At 40.9% G+C, this 23,822-nt stretch overlaps 1 protein-coding gene across 3 annotated transcripts in view; it reads right to left on the reverse strand.

The window, feature by feature from the left end:
• BCL11A (BCL11 transcription factor A) overlaps positions 1–23,822 on the reverse strand; it is a 251,485-nt gene that overhangs the window by 129,304 nt on the left and 98,359 nt on the right. For all 3 annotated transcript variants that reach the window (XM_081000940.1, XM_081000939.1, XM_081000938.1), the window contains one exon: positions 18,191–18,520. In XM_081000940.1, coding sequence (XP_080857066.1) covers positions 18,191–18,520 — 330 coding nt within the window. The remainder of the gene's footprint in view (positions 1–18,190; positions 18,521–23,822) is intronic.

The raw sequence follows: 23,822 nt of genomic DNA on the forward strand, positions 1-23,822 counted from the left end.
AGGAGGGTGCCGGGCACTGCAGGGGAAAAGGGGGGCACTCAAAAACCGCCCCTCTCCATTCGGACAACACATTCCTTCCACCAGCAGTCATTCACCACTGGGTACCACTGACATACTTACACACACACACACATATGCTGTGTGTGTGTGTGTGTGTGTGTGTGTGTGTGTGTGTGTGTTATTGCAAGCCACCTGATCCTACAGAATAAAGCATACAACAAACGCAAATTTTCACAACCCTCTCAACCCAATCCACCCCCAGTTTTACAACTAGTAGTAACTAGTTGTAAATCCCCTCCCTCTTCCCCACTTTTACACCTTTCCAGTTTAATGTGTTTGGTTTGCAAATATGCCCTCCTGATTAAAAAGATGTCTGAATATGTGCCATGAAGATAATAGGTGCTGTTGAGAGAAGGACCACAGTGGCTTATACCGCTGCTTTGTCTTGAGATAACTGTGACATTAGGAAAACATCTTGAGTACTTGGGTTTTCTAAGAAAAGGTAAAGTCATCTGCCTTCAAGGTGAACTGTCATTGTCAGCTTCTTGCAAAGCCATATAATTTCATGTTCTCCAACTCTTTCCAAGTACAGTATCCCAATAGCTAATCATTACTTACGGTCTCTGAGAATACCACAATCCTGGCCATCTTTACTTCCTAGACTGTCTTTCTCCTCGACACGTCCTTCGCTAACTCATCACATCTTAATGTTTATTAGAAAGACTAGGATTCAGGACTGCGTGAAAGGCGCCATCAACAGACATCTGTATCAGCTACAGGTTTCCAGTTTGGACCAATTCTTTTTGACACTAACATTACTTTACATGAGTCAGGCAGGAGGAGGGTGGATATGGAATGTGACAGAGTAAATCGAAATCGGATTAAAAACAAAAGTTTAGACACTAGCAGGGAGATGCCTGGCGATGGCTCTTGAAGGCAAAATTGCTCAAGCTGTCTTCACGTCACATCCCTTTTGAACACTTCACTTCCTAACTCTGGGCTGCTTCCAATATTGCACGTTACATGCATGATACACATGGCAGAAAGTCTTATGTGTGAAATAAACTTCTTTAAAAAATCTGTAACAAGAAAAAGTAAATACTAGTCACCTGTATAAATTATGCAAACATTGCATGGTATATTCTGCAGTTGTTGGCTTTTTTGCATAAATTATTTTCCTAGTTATGGTGAAGGGCTGGGGAACATGCACAGGGCAAAGAATGACTAGTCCTATTAATATGCCCTCCTGTGTCTATTTTTTTTTAGCAAGGAACAACCAAACACTTTCAGCCAAAGCAGAGGTGGCACAATTGATCCACTTAGGAACTGATTTAATGGTTTCTTTTAGAGTAAGCAACAACTGTCCAGGGTCTGATCTGGATTGGGACCCTTAGAGAGGCAAAAAGGGGGCTTTAGCCCTTTGTATTCCACTGTGGTCATATAGTCTAGGTTGGGGGCCCTGCTTCTGCTATTAGATTTGGAAGCAACGTTCCCACTGATGAATGGAAGCTTTCCTTCCAATGCAAATAGCAGGTGCAATTAGGTCAAGAGTTAAAGCCTTTCCATCTTCTCTGATAAGATCTAAACCACACTTGATATTTAGTCTGCAATCAGTAAGCTCCACTGAATTCAATAAGACTTACTTCTGAGCAGGCATGGTTAGAACTGTGATGTTGCTCTTTCTAAAAATAATGATTCACACAATTACTAAGTGATCAAATCTTAGTTTGGCCCTTTCAAGCAAATGTTCGCATCTACAGAAACTTGCAAAGAAGGAAAAAAGGCAGAAAGATGAATCGTGCACTAAATAACAAATGGGGGGTTTTTTGCCTACATTGGTTCCCTGGAAACCAGAGGAAAACAAACAGTTTTTGGAGGTGCATGTATGACATATTCAAGTGCACAAGTAAAACATGTTACAAGCCCCAGCCTCCCTCCCTTGCCAATTGTCGAGGTGTGGTCGCCTGGAACACAACATACCAAAAGTTGCAGTACAAATTTAACAAATAAACAGCCCAAATAGAAAAAGGCCAAGGCACAATGATTAAACCTTGGACATCATCGAAATGCAAAAGGCAGACAAACAACAGCATCTGCTGTGAGTGAGCAAATTATTTTTCATACAGAATTTTGAAAAAAAATATCTATTGGTACAAATAAGCATGTGCCTGTACTAACTTGTTAAAGCCATCAACTTATATGTAGACTAGGTCTTGTTCCCCCCTTTTCCTTTTTTTTTTTTACCAGTCACACAAGCTCTAAGATCAGAAGAAACACCATCCCCTTTGAAGATCCTCAAAATGCAGCAATTTAAAAGGGACATCAGTTGTTTTCAAAGATCCATGAGTATTTTTATAAGAATTTAATTTTTCTTTATTGACCACCTCTTACCTCTCCCCAAGCCGCCTCACTTAACGGTACACAAAACCTATCAGTAAATAAAATGATGTACAGTTTATTACCAAATAGTAACACTTCTCAGTAAGTCTTTAGGAGGTACCATATGCTTATGATGCAAAAAAAAAGGCATTATTACTGGAATACGTGTGCAGTCGACAAAGAGCTATTTTATGGAGCCGCCTTAGGACAAAACAAAATAAAACAAAGAACTGTAATAACAAGGGATAGGAATGGTTTAGGTCAAATCATCACAACCCTTAAGATGGTTTTGCACTACCATTTTGGGGTTGATGGAATCCAAAACTATCTCAAGCGCACCAGGTTGGAGGGGGTTATTTTAGGCCTTCAAAGTACTGAAAATATTTCAGATTCATCATCTATCTGATTTGAAACTCCCTCTCAGGACTCATTTAACCTGCTGCTATGTCTCATGCTACCTCCTTCAAATCCCTCTTCAAAACCTTCCTTTTCCATGACAAACCCTTCAGACTAACTTTTTAATCCTCAGCCTCAGCAGAAAGGAAGCCTGAATATATACGCAAATGAGCTTTTTCGCGCATTTGTCCCTTGTTAATCTCTCCTCTTGGCTCCACAGCCTCTGCCTGCCAAAACTGAGACCTGGTTTGTACATTTCACCAGGCTACTGGTGGTAGTTTCTTGAGGTAGAGGAGAGGGAACAGGCACACTGTGTGGCCCAATCACACAGATAATCAGCTGTTTTGTTGTTGAGTTTATATACCGCCCTATACCCAGAGGTCTCAGGGCAGTTCACAGAAAAATTCGAAATATAAAGCCACAAAATACATAATCAATTTTTTTAAAAAAAACAACCCAATAACCCCCCCCCCCCAAACCCCACATTTTAAAAGGGCATAGGATGTCAATCAAATCAAATAAATCAAAGGTGCCAGGTGAACTTCCCTGGGGAGAGCATTCCACAAACAGGGAGCCACTGCAAAGAAGGCCTGTTCTCGTGTTGCCACCCTCCGGACCTCTCGAGGAGGAACACGAGGAAGGTTTGTGACGTCTTCTTCCATTCTTTGATGGGGAGGGGGAACTATACAAATCAGGCAGCCTTGTGAAGAAACAGTGTCACACACGTGGTATGCTGCACATAAAACGCAGAAAGGGAGAAGACCAACTCACTCTTCCACAACACAGAGATTCTTGCCAGTCACTGAAAATGCAAGTTTAAGACTTAAAATGTCACCATCCTAACTAACAGTGTGGTAATTATAAATAATAATAATAATAATAATAATATACAAATATTTAACACTTTCCTGAGTAGCTCCAATGAGAAACAAATATGAATCTCTGTATGTCAGGGGTAGACTGTCTTGCATAGTCCAACTTATTTATTTATTGAAAGGGACCTCACGTTTCACCTGCCTTGCCACATTTCGTCAGCTGCTAAACTGTGATCTATAAAATGGTTCCGTATGTGAAATATAAAATACATGAAATATTGTCAAGCTGCCTATTTTATTTTGTAAATATTGTGCTTAGTGCTGGAAAACAATAAAGGCTATATATATATATATATATATATATATATATATTCATTATCTGGGATTTCTAAAAACAAAAAAGTCCATTCTTAATATTGTTGTTGTTGTTTTAAAAAAAGCTTGATGATGCTTTTGTGAGAAATCCCCTGAAGACAGTGGGCAATTTCTCTTTAGTGTGACATAGTCAACACTCCTGTTAGAAAAGAAACTGTATTTTCTTCTATTTTACTTTTCATCCGATTTGGAGAAATGGAATAGAATTAACACTAATGCCTTGGAACCAAAGTAAAGTTAAAAAAAAAAATAGCAGTTCAAGTCTCACTAGTATTTGTTTGAAAAAGGAAAAGGAAAAGGGGGGGGAGCCCTTCTTCAGCAGAAATATTGATACTGATTTCAGCTAAGCACCGTCTACTTCAGTTGCCCATAGTTCTTACCATTAGGAAAAAGGCTTTAGATTTTTCATTCTGAAAGAGAAACTATTGGCTTACTTTCGATACAAGGTGAAAGAAAAGAAACTCAATCTTTCAAGTTGTTGGGGTTTTTTAATCAAATTTGGTGTGGAATAGACCAAGTTCATCTGTGTGGGCTACAAGTAATCAGCCATTCATAAGCCCTGTACATTTTTGCTAGCCATCTTATTAACTGGCGGGAATTTTAATCTGTGATTAAAGCTATCATTGATTAATCACATCAATTCATCACTTAAAGCTTGCAATACTAATTACGTTTTACCTTGCTAATTAAACCCAACTGAAGCTACCAACCCAAAATTCAAGCTCTCGGGCAAACAAAGACCCCAGTACTTGCATTTCTTAAAACAGAACCTAGAATGCTATTTCGGACTTCTGTTATTGTTTAAAAATAATTGTTGGTGTTGGAGTGAAGGGCCAATTTAACTGAGCTTTTGAATCATGTTGTGTGTGCTTTTTTTAAAAAAAAAAAAATTCTAGCTCTAAGATCAAATTGTCGGTGTAACCATTCCGCAGTGGCATTAAAGAACTGAGAGCATATAAACAAGAGCTCATTGTTTATAACTGACCAGCTCTCCCCGGATATCCCTTCGTCATCATGTTCAACGTTCAACTATTCCAGGGTGAATTCAAGGAGTGGTGCCAATTTGTAGCAAAATAACACACTGACAATGCCTATCTGCAAAACAAGCAGCACACTCTAAAGGAGCTTCTCCTCAATGGCAATCTCACAGAAAGATTAAGATCCGATTGCTTTCTTGATGCTAAGGCTGCTATTTTGTTATCTCAACTGAAAAACATGATATTCAATCTGCATAGTCAAGGGGTAAACAGATACAGATATGGTTATAGATGATAAAATATATAGATAACACCTGATCCAAACTTGGTTTACATATATTCATTCAATATAGAAAAGTGTATTTGTTTAAACAGCAATCTGTACAGGTAAAGCTCCCACTGTGATTGCATCAGACTATTTAGTCTGGTTCTCTAGGGAAGAGAACGGATACCTCCATGCAGTCTGAAAACTTCAAATTCAACATCTTACTGACAACTCATTTCTTTCCACCATTAGAAAATGCATATAGTTGTTAAAGGGGAAGGCACTTTCTTCTTTGTCTCCTCTGTACTGTACATTTTACTAAACTTTGACAGCTGTTGCTTCTGCTAAATGAATGCATTATTTTAAAAGTGGGTGGGTGTCAGAACAGCCCCTCCCCAAATATACATTTTGATTTAGCTTTGTTGTAAACCTCAAGACAACAGAGAACCAACTCCGAATGTAAGGACCAGGTTGCTTCTTTTTTTGGCAGTGAGCAAAAGAGAATGCAGAACATAGCATATGTTAACTGTGTTTCCTTTGTTTCAATCAGATGAAGGGGCTGCTGTTGCCTTTAAGAATTAATGTGTGGCCATTCTTGAACAAAACGAAAGATTTCAACAAGTAACAGGAAGGTATTTCTCATCACGCCATCCTCACATTATCTCTCTCCATCTTTATATTCATTTGTTTAAAATGTAAAGGAAGGGGTGGGGAACAGGAGAGAGAAAAGGTCTTATTCTTATATAAAATTGGATGAAAAATAAAAAGGGGGTGTTTTCATTTTATCTCAGATCACAGAAAACAACCCTGTGGAAAATCTGGCATATTGAACATTTTTCCCCCACTGCTGTCATTCTCTCTAGGCTACCTAAGTCTTCTACAATTCCCCAGACTGCCTCCATATTAAGCCTGCTGTGTACAGCTTTATTATAGTGTGGTGGTGAAGGGACATTAATATTCCTTGGGTTGCATCTGACAGATTATTTACATGCGCCCATCTGAGCTCATACCCGAAAGCCACTCTGAGGTGCTCCAATTGTAAAGGCAAATGAAGAACACATATTCCCCGCAGGGATCGGGACTAACCTTCCCGCGCCACAAACAGACACACACACGCATACCTCAAACCTTGCCCTCACCAACCTGACTCAACACCACCTCAGAATGAGGAATGTGCTCAGGGGCTGGCAAGGGGTGGCTCACCCCACAGAGGGAAGCAAAACACACCTCCCTGAAATAAGTTTTTAAAATGCAGGAGGAGCAGAGGAAAAGGCTGCCTAGCAAACTCCACCACACCTCATCAGGAGCACGTTTGCATACTAAAATGGGCTGGGAAATAGCAGGAAGATGTTCCTAATTCAGACAACATCAAAACTAGGTTGGCATGGAGAAAAAGGAGCTCTTCTCTCTCTCCCTCCAAAGGTAGGAGCTTCAACACAAAGATGTGCCTTCAGTTCTGTTTAAAACTTGAGCAAAGACAGCCATTTTGCAACACTTTCTATCCCACTTTTAACCACACATCTGCACCTGTTGGTTCACAAAACCCTGCTTACCACTTGGCAGGATTTTATCAACGACCAAGCTAGCAAGGGTGAGACACCTCAGCCCAGGGTAGTTCGCTCATATAGATGAGCACCCCGACAATGCCCAGTGGCATTGGTTTGGTCCTGGAGAGAAGCACCCCTTCCCCAGCAAGCACAGGCACACACCATTGCAATGTTGCAGTGTATCATTTGAAACACAGAGACAAAGATTTCAGGGACAGGGAAAATAAACAGAATGATGCTAAGGCTCACTTTGGGATACATTCAAGATTAAATTGCTTTTCGAAAAACGAAGTCAGTATATTTTTATGAGCCCTTGTTGTTACTTTCTTCTACCTCATAATATCTATAGCAACTTTATCAACAAAAGGTTCGTTCCCTTTGGTTTTTAATGCAGTGGGAGATGAGATGCCTATTTTATTCTTAACCAAATGATGAGCCCAGATTCAGTAAGGGTCACCAGACACACAGTGATACCTCAGGTTACATACGCTTCAGGTTACAGACTCCACTAACCCAGAAATAGTACCTCAGGTTAAGAACTTTGCTTCAGGATAAGAACAGAAATTGCGTGGCGGCGGCACAATGGCAGCGGGAGGCCCCATTAGCTAAAGTGGTGTCTCAGGTTAAGAACAGTTTCAGGTTAAGAACAGACCTCCGGAAAGAATTAAGTCCTTAACCTGAGGTACCACTGTATGCCATCTGAAACAGAAATGTGTTTTGAGAGGGGGAGTAGACAGCTCCTCCCTGAGGAAAGAAAATGCACCTAACTTCTTCCCGCCACTAGGCTAAATCATCTACTGGGCAGATGCAACATTTGTCCTAGTTGCTTAACCCTAGGGAGGGAATAGACCAGTCTTCCTTCTAAAAGAGGAAGGCGGTAAATCTATGAGGGAAGATTGATGAGGGGAGGTAGAGGTAGAACTTTGAGTTCCAAGTGGAGAAGACATGAAAGGGAAGGTGATGCAAGCCTTAAAGGAAGGATGGTATGGTAAGGCTGCTCTAGGAGCAGAAAGAGGAGCAGAGATATCTTCTGACCAGGACATCTAAATAGGAAGTGGGCCTACATATCCCTTCAGTTATGACAGGCACAGAAACACACATTGGCAACCCTCCTGAAAGTATGTCCCCAAAAACATGGGTTTATATTTCTGTACATCCATGTTTTACTATCTGCTCACTGTGATGTGAACAATTCAGTTGGCTTCACAAGTGGCAAAAGAGCAAATATTTCCTCACATGCACCATCCTTCAACACTTACAATTCTCAAGTATGCAGGATGTAAAATTCCAAACAGTACATAGGTAGCCTAGTCTCAATAGCATATAACCTATGCAGAAATAGCAACTTTGCGTATCTACTTTCATTTTGCAGCCACAAGGACCTATAGAGAGCTAAGACCTGGTCACTGGAAATTCTCTTCTGGCTCCTCCTTCCCCAGCTTCTGAGATTTCACACCTATCTTCAAATCTTCACAGGCTAGAAACTTGTTTTTCTTTTTGTGTGTATGATTTTGCTTAGAAAAATTAAAAGCAAGGTTCTCAGGATGATGAATTCTCTGCCAAACACTTTTGCACTTCATTAGAACTGCAGCATACAAAACACTCCTGCATATAGTAGCTATTCCTATGTGTTTAATCTGTAAGCACAGTATACATATATGAAAACCTGTAGTTAGAGAGCTCATAGTCCTATGAAATACCAACTGTTCTAGGATCCTGTCAAAAAAAAAAAAAATCTAAGCAGTAACATAAGACTGATGTAACAGACATGGATCAAGTTATTCACTGATTGAACTATAAAACTTAGAAGTTTATATGCTCATCTGAACGAGACTTTTTGGAAAAGAGGACAAGGAAAATCAATTTTAAATGAAAATTAATGAAGTACTATTGGCTGAGCTCATGTTCCCTGATATTATTTACAAAAGACATTCCTAATCTTATTTACTCCACAATCTGATATAGCAGTATGACCAAAGCGAACAAAACTGGACGAGCACATTGTACACAATACAAAATGTAGATTTTTCCAGGCAATAAGGAGAAAATCTGAAAGACTTTTACAGGGCCTCTTCACACATTACCAGCACCGTGTATATACAGGTACGCTCATGAGGGAGGTTGAATGAGCAAGGTGCCTTCCTATAGAGTATACAAACCAGGGTTTCTTCCTGTGTAATGCAATCTTGAGCAGAGTACAGGTAGTGACAATTTTAGGCATGTCCAACTGAAGCATGACTGCCAACGCATATGTCATTTTGGACCGGGAAGAATGGGGGCACAATGGGGGGGGGCGGAATGGGGGCGGGGCTTATGTGTTTTCCACCGAAGCACTTTGACCCAGAACGCAACCCCTGCAGAAACGGAGTTGCCTGTAATCATAGCGCCTGATCCAGCTGGGCTCTGCCAACAGGGGGAGTTTCACCACAACAAAGGCACCCCCCTACATGACACCACATTGGAGCACATGCAATTGCCAGCAGTAGCTAGGGAAAAGCCCTAAAATGGGGAATTTTGAGGACAGAGCATACAAGGAGTAGAGCTGGATCTACTGGACTGAAAGCCAACACTTTCCTGATGAGGGACCCAATATGCACCTCTGTGCATGATGCAATGAAAATGGGGGGGGGGGTTCCACCTTGGCAGGTAGGGCTGAGGATGCAGTAAAGAATCCCTTTCCCGCCACACCCCAGTTAGAATTGCTCTGTGAGATTCTATATTCAAACATGAACCCCATCAGTTAAACATGCATAAACAAAGCACTCATTCTCACAGCAATGCTACTTAAAAGATTGCCCCTCCCCCCCAAAAAACCCTATTATTGTTACATAGGAGAATGTATTAATTCTACTATTACTTTAATATAGCAAAATGCCATATTCTTTTTGGTCACTCCAACTGCAGCTTGTGGGGGGGGGGGAGAAGTTGGTTTTGCTGTACAATATTGTATCAAACTGAATGAGGTCTGAAAAGTGAATTTTGTCCGAAAGATTCTGCATATTCTAAGTGACAAACGCATGCATATTTCACATACACTGTCTGAAATTATTATGTCACTTTGGTTCTCGTTTTGTGTTCGAAAGGCTCACACAAAGAATGCGGGTTCTTGGCATTTCACAAAGCTGAAATAGTTTCAGTCTGTTTCACAATATTAGAAGCCTGCATGAAAGAATTATTTCCTTCCTCTTCATTTTGATCTAAAATATTTTGTTTATTCATTGGTACTCTACTTGCCCCCCCCCCACGACACACACAGACACACACACAAACCTCCCTTCCTCCAGTGTCCCTGCTGAGCCCCCATAAATCAATATTTTTATTGTCTAAGCAAGTCCAGCCGCACAAGGCCTTGCATTTATTAAATTATTTTGGAGCTGATACAGATATAGATATATATAATCAGTGCTTTTTTCTGGGAGTACACAGGGGTACACATACCGCTAAACATTTTGTGAATCTAAGTTCGGCCTCATTGAGGGGCAGTATTTCAATATGAGTAGGAAAATGAGAGGGCCCCTAAACATTTTTTTTAGAAAAAAAAAGCACTGTATATAATGACTGGAAACTGAAATGTGGATAAATGGATAAATAGACAGATCTATCTGATTTGCATCCAGGTCTATTTCGATTCATTGGCTGTGCAACAATTAAATGCCAGACACTCAAACGAGAAAGAAAAAATGACGGTATTCATAATCCCTTATGCTGAACGATACTCTTGTGAGAGAAGAAATTGTGTTAATTTGAGGATCTTCAGCCCATGTGGAGGCTGCTTTGAAATACTTATGCTCAATCAGAAGGAAACTTCTCTGCATGCTGTTATTGTTTATTCACACACAATAAATATAGATACACACTCACACATACATGCATACTTTGGAAGTGGTATAGAAAAAAAGAGATCCCATATATATGTTTGAAGTAACAGCTGATTTTTGCATCAATCATCTGGAATGGAGAGGGTGGAGAAAAACCAGTACAATTCCCCCCCCCCACCTGCTGTTCCCATATACAAAGGATGAACACGAGACACGTGGAGCTGTCTCCCAAATTGCAACTTGAGAAACAAACGTGGGGAAGCACACACATGCCAATTATATCACACATACATCTCGCTCCAAAACTGCTCCCCTCTTGTACGTGCAAATCAGAAGAACTTTGGGGTCGTCTGCAACATAGCATGGTTTTTCTTTGCTTGACAGAAGTAAAATTTCACATCCAAACAAGCCTCTGGGTTTAATTAAGCTTCTCCAAAGTCTTCTGACAACGGTCCAGCCAGAGAAAGGCAGACACTTCTGTAGCTCAGTCGTGCAATTGTTGTGACGGTTCTATTTACAATTTGTCTTGGAAAGACTCGCTCTGACATTGTGCTTTGACCAAAAAACAACAGCAGCCAGCCTGCCAGTTTACAACCTTTCCTGTGTCTTATTTACAAATGCTGCTCACATGGTGTGATCCAGGAAGCATTCCTTTTGCCGTTGGGAAATCCCTCCAAATTTTTTCAGCTTAAAACAATCTTCTGTGTCCTTCTGAATTGAGCAAGATCAGCTAATGGCTGGGGCTTAGCACTGGGGCTGTTTCCCACCTACCCATCCAAACTGCAACTTTTAATTTCTGAAAGCTAAAATATCTCAATTTCTCAGAGTTGCTAAATTTAAAAAAATTCCATTTGCACACCACAACATTATAACCTCAAATGGGTTAGTTCTACACCTAGTCTGTTTATTGAAGATATCGGCCGGTAGGGGGGCTGCAAACAAACCCCCTACTTTCTAATTGCAGGAAGCACATCACACTTAACTGGGTTAATTTCCCAATAGATTATGACATGAGAAATGTATGGCTGGGTTTGTATAGAAAGCAAGGTTACAAAAAATATGTGTCATGATTTAAAGGGGGTCTCCTCTCTTGTACGGCATATAGAAGATCCATGCATATTCGCAAATTAAATATATAGGTGCACATACGCATATCATAATCCAGTTAGGTATAGCTGAAGCACAGAATCCTATTTCCCCACCACTATATGCCACCCAAATTTATATAATGGACAGGCTCTTAAAAGCTAATAGAGAAAGATTACCTAGCTATGCATTTATCTTCTTGCCCACATATGTCTACCACACCTTTCCCCACACATCATCAAAGTCTGGTCAGTGGCTGCGAAACATTGCTATAAGAGGTTTTAAAGGGCCAGATGCATGCACTTTTTGATACACAGATTCTATTAATTTTCTGGTTAGATTTTTTTTTCCTGCTGCTGCTGCTGCTGCAACAGATCAACATCAACTAAAAAATTCTGTGTCACTCCAGAGCCTGTGGACAAGTTAACCCATATGCTTAGATGTTAATGAACGCACATATTCAGGGAACGGGCAGGGAGGGGGAGGAAGCGAGAATTTATCGTTTGTACAATGTGGGCTGTTGAAATATCACATCAATGACAGTTCTAGCTTTCCTCTATCTAGAACGAGAGAGTTAAAAGATGCATCATCTCACTGCACAGCAGAGTGACTCAGTAGCTTGTTTCTTCTGTTTCAAAGCAGTGAACCCTAAGCATTATTTATCCTAAGAAAACAGCCTTTTATTGTAATACACAAGCTTACTGACTAGAAAATGGCTCAATGAGTATCCGTATTTAATATGAAAAAGGGCAATAAACGCCTTACTGCAGGATTCTTAACTAGACCTGCTCTTGCGTTGTTACAAAGGAGGATTTTGCTCCTGTTTTTTCCTAGACACTTATCATGAAAGATCATCTCTTCAACAGTTATCTAAAACACCGGATTCCCCACCCACTCCAGCACCTGCCCATCCATCCAAATGTCATGGTCAGCTAGTCTTTTCTTTTTCAGGACTGGCACAGCAAGAGACGGGGGGAAAAGGAATGTGTGGGTGTGTGGCCACCTTTCTCTGGCGTCCCATCAACCCCCTGAAATGTTCCCCACCCTTAGCTCAGCCTGAGAGAAAATGTTAATTTCACTTGGAATTCAAAGAATGGGAATGGAGAGGTTATCATCACTTGAGTTTATACTGAAACGTTAGCTCAATGCTGTGTCAAAATTTGTCTTGGAATCGCTTAAAATGCCTGGGCAGGGAAAAATGAAATGAGATTATAGAAGGGGGGGAAGGAATTATCATAATTATTGTTAGGAAGCAACATTTGATCCCCCACCCCCGGCTGTATCAACGATTTACGAAAACTGTTTTCCACTTGAGAAAGAGAAACCCAGAATTCTTTGGGTACTCTCACTTTCTAATAAACTCTGGAAGAAACAGTGAAAGACAGTCACCACATCACCTATCATACATACAGATCCTATACGTTGGAAGAGAATCTTGCAACAGTACTCTTGCATATGCACGAAAGGCACAAAAGGGAGCCCTGCTGGATCAACCCAAAGGTCCATCAGGCCCAGCATACTGTGCCTCCTACAATGACCAAGTAGATGCCTCCAAGACGCCTATGGGCAGAGCCTGAAGGCAACACCCCTCCCTTGCTCTGCCCCCCCCCCAGCTCCTGTTATTCAGGGCCATATTTCCTCTGAATATGAGGTTCATTTAACCATCGAAGCTAATAGCCCCTGGGAGACCGCTCCTCTTCTTCCTCTTCCATGAATTTGTCTAATCCCTTTTGAAAGCCATCTATCCCAGTGACTGCCATCACACCTTGTGGCAGAGAATTCTGTAAAATTAACTGTGCAATTTGTCTGCCTCAAATCTACTGCCAGTCAATTTTACTGGATGAACTGTAGTTCTAAGTGCATCTAGTCCATACATCTGCTGGGACAATGTTCCATTCTGCCTATCCCACAACCATCAGCAAAGCAAAATCAACAGGCTATGACAAAACTCTAGGGCCAATTGTATTTAATCACTCAAGTCACCTTTCATGTTTTTCCTTTAAAAAAAAAAAAGACGGTATAAATATGAATCAATTTTGTGTGTGTGTCTTTAAAAAAAATTATGTATTTTTATCTGCAGTTTCAATGAACGCTTATACACAGAGTAGGGATTCTAAGTGTTGTCGAGGATGAAGGGGACAGCAGTTATTCTAAATTTGCAAGCAAGAGGTATGATCCTATTTTTGGATCAGTCGCTCTACCTTGCGTATATACTGTGTTTATGTTGAGATGTTAGAAATCAGCTCTCTGAGCAATTTGAGGAGAGAAGATGGATGAAAGCATCTCACCATAGTAACATGAAGAGCTCTGAATTTCTGAAAACACTGTACAAATGCCAAGTATCACTACAATTGTGCCCCCAAATCTTAAGCCCAGGATAGGAAAAATGACAGACATAGAACTGGGAAACCGGAACTCAAATGCCTCCTCCTCTCTGAACTCATATTCTGACTTTGGGAACATCTCTTGCCTCTCCAGCCTCAGTTTGTTTCCTCGAAAATGGAAACCAATATTACCAGTTGCTGCAAGGACTAATAGAAAGAAGGCAAAAGCGTTTTCGCTTTGGTGAAAAGCAAATCGCCAGTGACTGATGACACAAATCAGAGTTCACCAGCCTTTGGTAGGATGTTGATCCTGCACCTGTGAGCAACTTATTCAATGGCTTGTTCACATCAGCAATGCAACCCACGTCAAAGTTCAGCAAAACAGTAGAAATGCATTAAACAAAAGCCATCTCTCTCCTCTTGCCTTTCTGTCACATCTTGAACCAAACAATATATCTAGAACACCTAGATACAGTGTGGGTCTTTTGCTGGGGCTTCCCCTTCACACGCACACTCACACGTACACCTTAATTCTTGCTTGACAGACACTGCTTTCTGTCTTTTATACAAAGCTGTTCAATATGTAAATACCACATTACATCACAGAAGGGCTGCTCCATATTTGGTGATTTAGCAAGCCTGCAGTACACAAAAGATCTGAAAATCCTTCCGGAAAGTGCCGGACTCACTAATCATACCTCATTCCCGTTCGGAACAAGGATGGCACGTGACGTAATGGTCAGAGCCTCACATGACGCTACAGCAGCTTAACCTACATACTATAAAGATAATCACACTGCAGTTTTGATTTTTAAAAAATAAAAAAGCCTGCCCAATCAGCATCCTTGCTGTTTAATTTCAATACACATAAAGGACTAGCCTTATTTATTCAAGTGGTGAGGATCACACAAAGCCTAAGATAATCAGAAGTTTGGATAAATGGGAGTGTTGCTTATGCAGAGCAATTCTGACATGGGGTTATGCAGGGGACAACCACAAAATAATGCATAATACAGAATGTGGAACACAGATAGTGATTGCCGGATAACTGAAGTTCACAATAGAAGCTGACTTACATTTTTAACATGCAAACAAATCAAGCCAAGCTTTTAGGAATTACAATTAGAAGTTTAAAAGGGCAAAAAATGTGTATACTAAAAATTAGAGATAAATGAAATTAAAAATACCTAAGTTGCTGGTATCCACAAAACAGTGGATGGGAGCCTTCATATCACACAGAACTCTTCTTCAGGCAAAGCAAAAAAACCAACAAAAAACCCAAAATTTGCAGCTATAGCTTATTTGCATTATGCCTTATTTTGGAAAACTTACACCTGAAGAAGAATCCTACAAAATCTGAAAACTTGGATCTGGCTGGCCTAGTAAAAAGTATTTATGCTCTGCCTCTTTGTTTGTTCAGAGGAAGTACAAGGTTTTAATAACATGAGGGGACATGCAAGATCTACTAAAGATGCATACAAAACAGATCTGAAGAAAATAATGTATGTGGTGATTTATCCATATAAGCCATTTAGTACAAAACTTCATTCAAATTCAGAATTCCAGCAAACTGCAAATGGACGATTTAAACATTGTGGCTTTTTGGATGCTTTGAAGTTGGCAATCACTTTCAATGTTCGTTGTGTTCTAATTCTGACGAAAAATAACGATTTCGGCAATAAAATCTAAGCACTGTTTCCCATGCTTGCTCACTCAGACACACGCTATTCCACTAAAGAAAACAACCGACTCTGCAAAACCTGTGTACACACAAATGACACTTAAGTTCCAATCTCAGCGGCCCTGGAACCTGAACTGTAATGTTTAGAAAGATAAAATTTCAAAAATGTGACAAATTTTGATGCCTCAACTATGTTCCAGAACTATTAAGTTTATTTTAATTACCGTATTTTAGGTCGGGGGGGGGGGGGAGGACTGAGAATGTCCTTCTGTTCCTACATTTGAGATGGGGAAAACGCCAGACTACTTATGCTGCTGTAGCCCTACCAACTTTAGACAGGACTATGCCAATTTAACTGGAGTTTGAACTGCACCCTTACTTAGCCTGAGAGAGAGAGAGAGAGAGAGAGAGAGAGAGAGAGAGAGAGAGAGAGAGAGAGAGATTGTGTATAAGGCCAGATGGGGCAGGGAGATGCAATACAGCATGTGATTTACACACAGTCCTTCTCCTAATACCACAATATCCCTTAGGCTATTAAAACAAGAGCACAAGTGATACTTTATGCTAACTCTCCCAGCCTTCCCTTTTACTTAACAGATCTATGTCATTTCTGATGCTGCATATTTTTAAAAGCAGCCTCCTCCTCCTCTTTAAAGGGATAGCCGCCTTTTGCCAACTGTATCCTAACAACGAATAGTGCCCTTATTAGCCAGGCGGAATTAACGGATCTCATATTAACTTCCAAACATATTTTCACTTAATTTTATTTTTATGAAACACACACATACATGCAAATGCTAAAGCGCTTTGCCAGTAATTACAATTATAGATAGATAATAGATAGATAGATAGATAATTAGCTGCAGGGAACGACATCCATTACTTTTATTTTCTCTCCCCCCCCCCGCCCCGTTTAATTACGCATTGGGATTTGTGCCACTGCCCAGGGGGGGAAAGCCAATCCACCTTGGACATTTGTATGGGTGGCATGTGGCGGTGTAAAGCCTCTGAAGAAAATCAAGATACATCTGTCAAAACCACATCAGAGACAAGAGACAGCGGGAGGGGGGGCATTTATCATTTGGCTGAAGAGGCAGGATTGCAAGGAAGCAGGCCTCCTCCCGTCAAACCAACCTTTTGAAATTTCCAACATGCCCTTAAACTTTTCGAATACGCGAGCCTGCGCGCCTCAGCAACTGCCCTCTCTACTCTGGCCTGGGCAGTGGAAAATGGCATCTTAAAGTCAAGGTCAGCCGTGTCACTTCGCCAAGGGGCTGCCTTTAATTACAACCCACTCCGTGACAGCCAATATGGATCGGAGGCTGGGGGAGAAGTTAACCCTTCCTCCTCTACATGCACCCTTTGCAAGCCAGAGTTTGCGCACACACACACACACACACACACACACACACACACACCATAATTAAAAGAAGAGAAAGGAAAGCAACCGGCTCCAGCAGACATGAGGAAAGCAGCTACAATTAAAAATTTAAAAAATGATAGAGCAGGCCTGTGGCAATCGAATGAGTTTTTTTGGCACCTTGGAACAAACTGCATGCACAGACCGTTGTGATCAGGCTGAGGTTTTAGCTATCTAAACACTTGGGGGTGGGGGTTCCCCAGCTTCAACTGTGCCTTGACAGGCTGGCACTAACAAAGCACAGGCTTCAGAGACAGTTCCAACTAGAAGGCCAAGCAAGCTTTTTCCATCCCTCTCTGTATCGCTGCTTAATGGTGTGGGGCTGGATTTGTGGAGATGGAAGTGAGGGGAAGGAAACCTCATGGATCTCTGGATCCAAGAGAACAAGAATAACTGAACCAGGAGGAAGAGGCCAGGACTGACCCTATGGTCCAAATGTATAGTTTACAAAGGAATCATTTTTGCACAGCTGTGTTGGGGTTATAGCGGGCATTTCACACAACAAGCAGATAAAATGCAGTAGATAGACCCACATCCCTTAAACAAGCAGGGGGCAGCTGCCAATCAGGTCTCCCTAGCACGTGTTTCCTGCTAGAAGCGTTTCCTGCTTCTGTCCCGCCACGTTTACTGCAGAAAACATTTGTGTCAACACCAGGGTGACCATATTAAAACACAACTGTGAAGTATGACGCTGCAATGGCATGTTCCCACCTTGAAGTATGTAGGAAGGCATCAGTGGAAATGCAGACACAAAGACAGGCTATTGGGCAGAGGGGCAGGGAACCTAATCCTCATATACTCTCTGGATGACCACACCTGGAACAGCCAGCAGGAGTCAAAAGGACAGGTGTGGAAGTTGAAAAGAAAACAGCTGGAAACTTAACTCAATGGTGCAGCACAGGAATTGTGATTTTAGGAAGGTGTGTGTGTGTGTGTGTGTGCATACTTGACATGAACATATTTATCTTGTGAACTACCAGGTGAAATTTCAGAAAAACAGGCCTCTTACTAAACTTCTAGATTTCTAATAGGAAACCCCCCCAACAACATGCTGGTGCTTTCTCCCACGTTCCCATTCTCTCCCCCCCCCCCATCGCTTCGATTTACCTGCTATATGTTCCTGTTTAGGGCAAATTCCTCTAGATGACGTTGACAAACAATCGTCATCCTCGGGTGTGACCTGGACGCCAACCTCCACGGGATTGGATGCTTTTCGCAGCTCGCTCGGCGAGGGCGAAGGGGGCTTATCCACAGCCTTCTCTAGGCAAAGACTGCCATTGCATTGCTTCCGTTTGTGCTCAATAAAAATAAGGATGTCCCCCAAAGGAAAGTTCATCTGACACTGGCCACATGTAAGGAGGTCGTGGTCCCCTTCTGGAACTCCCAACGTACCATGATCTGGTTCGTCATCCGTGAGAATGGCTTCGATAGGTTCGGCTGTAGTCAAAGGAAAAGAAGAAGACAATGGTCAGGAACCTTGTAGGAACACAGACAGCTGCCTTAAACTGAGTCAAGAGAACTGGCCTGTCTAGCTCAATACTGGCCACACTGACTGGCAGAGGATAATTAGAAGAAGTAGAAGCTAGGCTTAGAGGCAGGGGGCACGTGGCATGCACTGTCCTTGAACACAGCAGACCAAACATTACAAAAACCAGGAAAGCTGAAAAGTTGTGCTATCTCAACTCCCAAAATCAGCAACAGTGCTATGGGTATTTTTAAATAAAAGATTATCCGTTGTGTTCTGAACAGCAGTCATTCAGGAATAAGAGGCACTACATTAATGTCATTAAGACCCTTCCATAAAATAAACTTCGGGGGATGACACACCACAGGGGCATGGCATGAAACGTAACCCCATTTTTTTAAAGTTTTCTTTTGCTTTTTAAAAAGACAAACAAGATAAAGCCAGTCCAACCCCGACCGCAAGACAGCAAAAGAGCTTCCTCTTTATAGCATGTTGTCATTCAACAGGAAAACGAATTTATCAGCGATGTCAAGCAGTCCCATCAGAAGCAAAAGAAGCTATAATGAATTATGAGCAATTCAGACTCCCTCTCCCTCTCTGTTTTTGTTACTCTCTCTCTTTTAGAGGGCCCTGAAAAAGCTGCTTTTTCCAGATTAACAATGAATGAATAATCTTAAAAATCACCGATTATATGGTTATTCCTGTTCTCCAAAAGTGAGGATAAGAAAGTTATCTCTTTATATTCCCATGCACATTTTTATTTTATTTTACTGAAAATCTGCACGTGCGCTTACATTCTTATATCGTATGTTAGGGATGGTATGTATTTGCTTTACGGTGCAGGTATGCATAAACATGCATGTACATGAATATGATAAGGTATCATCACAAGATGATGAAAAAGGCTTGCTTGAGCGTCTGACAGGTGGCACACAGCACCCAAAGAGCCCTACATTTTCCGTAGGGACATTTCTGTGCCACATATATACAGGTACATGCAGAAATGCAGAGGATAGCCAAGAACAACTCTCTAAAATAATCCAACAAACAGAAAAATCAAAGGTAATCTGTAATGATTCTATAAATCGACCCATCGTATTATTATTGTCGTGTTTTCTAAAAGTGATTTTCAACCACACCACCCATATTTTTATATCCAAATATATATCTATGAACAATTGCTCCTTACAATTTTGAGAAATAAGGCACTCTTGTAGATGTAAGAAAATAAGCCAATTAGCCTGAGGTAGGATTTACACACACACACACACACACACACACCAAGAAAGGAATGCCCCAATCATTCAGAATGTATTAACACTGCTGGCCTTGATAAGGTAAAAATCTGTATAAAGACAACTAAATTCCAGCTTTCATAACCAGAGTGGTTAAGTCCTTTCTTTAGATTTGAACAACCTTTCCTAATGTTGTCAAGAGTTGATTAATTTCCTGAACGAGCTCCAGAAAGCTCCATTAAGAGCTTGTTTCTGCACACACTATTGCCAGTGGATAGTTTAACAAGGCAGATTCATATTAGTAAGCTCTCAATCTCAACTCCTTTTTTTGTTTTGTTACTTTCTGCTGGCAAAAAGAGTCTTTCAGAGAGAAAGAGAAAAATCTAGTCCAGAGTGTATTTCTCTGGATCTACGAGCCAGGACTTACAACTACAAACATGAAATTGTGTCCTTACAAAATATCAAACGCAGCTAGTTAAGGAAAGTGTGGCAGGACGCAACACCTCAACAGTTAATCAGCCTGACCTTCTTTAGCATGCGGCCAATTTCATGTTTAATGAACTTAAAGCCACAGAGAATCAAAAAATAGATTTTTAATTTGACTGCACCATATTGGAACAGATTTTGATAAAGTGCATGAAAAAATTACAGCACACTCAGGTTAAATTTATTTCAGTCCTATCTAGGCAGAGTATTTGGAAGAAGGGGGAATCAAGAGTAATTCCCAACCATGCAGAATAGCATCATATTTTAAGAGACTGCAGCCCTCATATCTGGACTCCAAATAGTACCCTACAGATACAGTCTCTCTCTATATACATATTTTGCCTCAAGCTTTGCTCCTAATTTAAGATAAGGTCAATTACAGAAATATAGAGGTTAGTTTTTTACTTATACTGTAAATTCTCCTGTACAGAGGTTTCATATCAGATCCTTTGACCATAAATAGTACAGTGACATAAATAGTACAGTGACATAATCATGTGTGTTAGTATTTAATAGTCCAAATGAGAGAAAATTGAGAATATGGGTGTTTCTACATCTGCGATTTTTATTTTATTTCAGGAGAAAGATTATCAGGCTGCATTTTTACAAAGTGGCAATCAACACAAGGCCATGTTCTCCCTTTGAAAGACACTTAAAACTTGAAATAATCACCATCACTACCAACCCAGTTGCAAACTTCAGAGCACAGTCTAAGCAGCAAAAATGTCAGAACAACTAAATATTTCTCAGTGACAGCAACTTCTCCCTAGCAATTAGAAAAAACTGCAATATTTTAGGCCTGAAGTGCTTGTGAAATTAGTAATATGGTTTAGCAAGGTGAGACAGAACCTTTTTTCCAGGCAGTTAAAAATCATGCTAAATAATGGGCATCAAAAGAGATTTCTTGTGAAGCCCATGAAACCGGTTGAATTCTCATCAAAACCAGTAAATGAAGAGGCAGCTGAAAAACGTTGATTACACCTCTGCATTCAGCCAATTAATTTTATAGGAGGCAAAGTTCTTGAAAATAACAAGATATTCAAATGTACAGATATAAAACCCATACCCTGCACATATTTTTCGGTGCTCTTAACATAAATGATTGCTAATTAAGAAGAATGATAGCGTAGTGTTTGAAACAGGATTGGCACAGAGCTTGCTCCAAAAGCTTTCCTAAAGCAGAGAAAGCATGGTATTGCTGTTATTTGAAACCAGGTGCAAAACACAAGCACCTAATTACTTATTATTACTTATTATTATTATTGTTACTGCTAATCCTGGTTTGCATGCTAGTTCTTTTTTTCCAGTGACCACCACTTCCACTATATTTTGTGCATTTGATTTTTCTGCTCAAATCAATGGATCCTCAAGAAAAATAGGTATATTAGCTGCTGTTTATTATTAATTATTATTATTATACCTCAGTATTTCACGGGGCCATGGATTTCCACTTCTTTCCAAAGAGCAGAAAGGAGGATAAAAAAAGAGGAAAGAAAAACAAGAGGGCACGTTCCTGATTTATTTTTTTTAATGTGTCTTTCATTTTCAAAAAATGGATCTACAAGGAACAATGAAACCTCAACCAGAAACAACAGAGAGAAACTAAACACATAGCACCCTCCAAAAAATTTTTTTAAACAAATATATATATAAAAATAAAAATAGAATTCGGTCACCCAGATTCAAGTTTGCTTCCAAGGGAATGTTAGGATTAGTTTAGTGGTTTGAAGAAGCACACTAAAGCGGAGCTGGAGAAGTGGAAGGAGGATGAATTAAAACACGCATGGAAAAAGAAAAGGAGTGACCGTGTAGTATTGAGGTGAACAGAGATCTGGAAGCGAACTTGGGAAAGAGCGGAAAACACAATAGGGAGGGGGGAGAAGTGCTAGGCAGGGAAGCCTCATCTGCAAACACGTGCAAGACAAGCCAAGGTATTTCCTGGCCTCCTTGACTGGGGCCAGCCGTTCTCTTTTGGATCTACTTTAAAAACAAAAACCCAGCTCTATTTATTTTCAAAAGCAGCGATCAGCTTTCAAATAGGGTCCGGGGAAAGGGAGGGGGCGGATAACAGATCCCCACCAAGCCACCCAAACAAAAGCAGATGCTCTTGCAAGTCAGGCCAAAGAATCAAAAAGTCGCCGGGAAGAAAACATCCTGGCATCTTTGCAGAGTTTGCCTTCTTTAGCAATCTAAGGTGCATCTGTGGGAAAGATTTTAACATATGTCTTGGGGAGGGTCGTCTCACACTGCTTGCTCTGTACTTAAGTGTTTTATATAGGACATGTTTAATAAGAGGGTATGACAGGGCAAATCCAAGTGTCAAAGGATCAACTATTTCCCTCTTTTTAATTTCGCCGTTTTTTGTTTTTTCTTAACGTGGGCAGGCGGCGGGAGGATTTCTCTGGAGTGGGAGTGGGTCTCACAGGAAGAATGAAAGCTTTTAACAGATATATTCTGGAAGGAGGACGGCTTGTAAAGGTGCAATTTGGAAGCTTAAGCATTGCCCTAAGATAAAAACTAAAGACAAAGAAGGAGGGGTGGAATTATTGGGTGCAGGAGGGAGAGAGGGGGGGATCTCTACACACTCACACGCGCACCCCACCCACACCTTCTTCCTTTGCCAAACGAGAAATGTAGAAAATTAAAAGATGGGAGCAAATCGGATCAGGTTCAAGTTCGCTGGGGTTTCTTGATCTGACTCTGCCTCCTAGTGGCCAAAACTTGCATTTTTTAAATTAAAAAAGGCAAAGAATTGTTTTAACTCCACTCCCACACAGATCGCCCCCCCCATCTCCTCCTATTCCACCCTGTGCCCCAAGGCTCAGAATTGGGGGTGGGGACAGGAAAAGCAAAACTTGCATAGCAACTGTACTTAGTGCCCCTAAAACACTCTCACTCCCCTATATCATTTAAACAAACAAACAAACAGGTTGCATTTTTGTGTACGTGTCTATTCGTTTTTTTAAACTGTTAAGATCTCTAGGAATTTGGTGTGGGTGGGAAGCCAGGGGATTTAAGGTTGGGGGTTTAGTTTGCAAATCTTGAAGTGGGGGTGGTTCCACGGGGGAAGAGTCCCCCCCCAGCACCATTTTGCTCTTTCTTTCCTCACCCCCCCACTCCCAATATGGTATGTTGGAGATAAAGAGTCAAATTAGGTTATCAGTTTGGCTGAAGGAAGGGAGAATCTCGCAACGTGTTTGGGTGGCGATAGGACGTCCTAAAGTGTGACAGTTATGTTGCAACACACAACGCACCGTTCTGCATTTAAAAAAAAAATGTAAGAAATCAGCAGAAGAGGGGGTGTGAGATAGAAAAATAATCTGCGGAGAAGCTCTTAAAATACATCTTCTTTAACCCATGCAATTTGAGAGGGGGTGTTGCTTTTAAAATCTATCGCTGGGTCACTTCAACTAAGCGTATGTGTCGCAAAAGCGATATTACTTTGCATTGCAATTCAGACAGAGGTTATGCCGGGGGGGGGGGAGGCTACAATACAAACTTTTGCAAAATCCCGGGAGGGGACTTTAATCTTGCAAATTAGAAGAGGAAAGGG

The sequence above is a fragment of the Podarcis pityusensis genome (genome assembly GCF_964106645.2).
Source record: "Podarcis pityusensis genome assembly, chromosome: 3".
Classification (NCBI taxonomy): Eukaryota; Metazoa; Chordata; class Lepidosauria; order Squamata; family Lacertidae; genus Podarcis; species Podarcis pityusensis.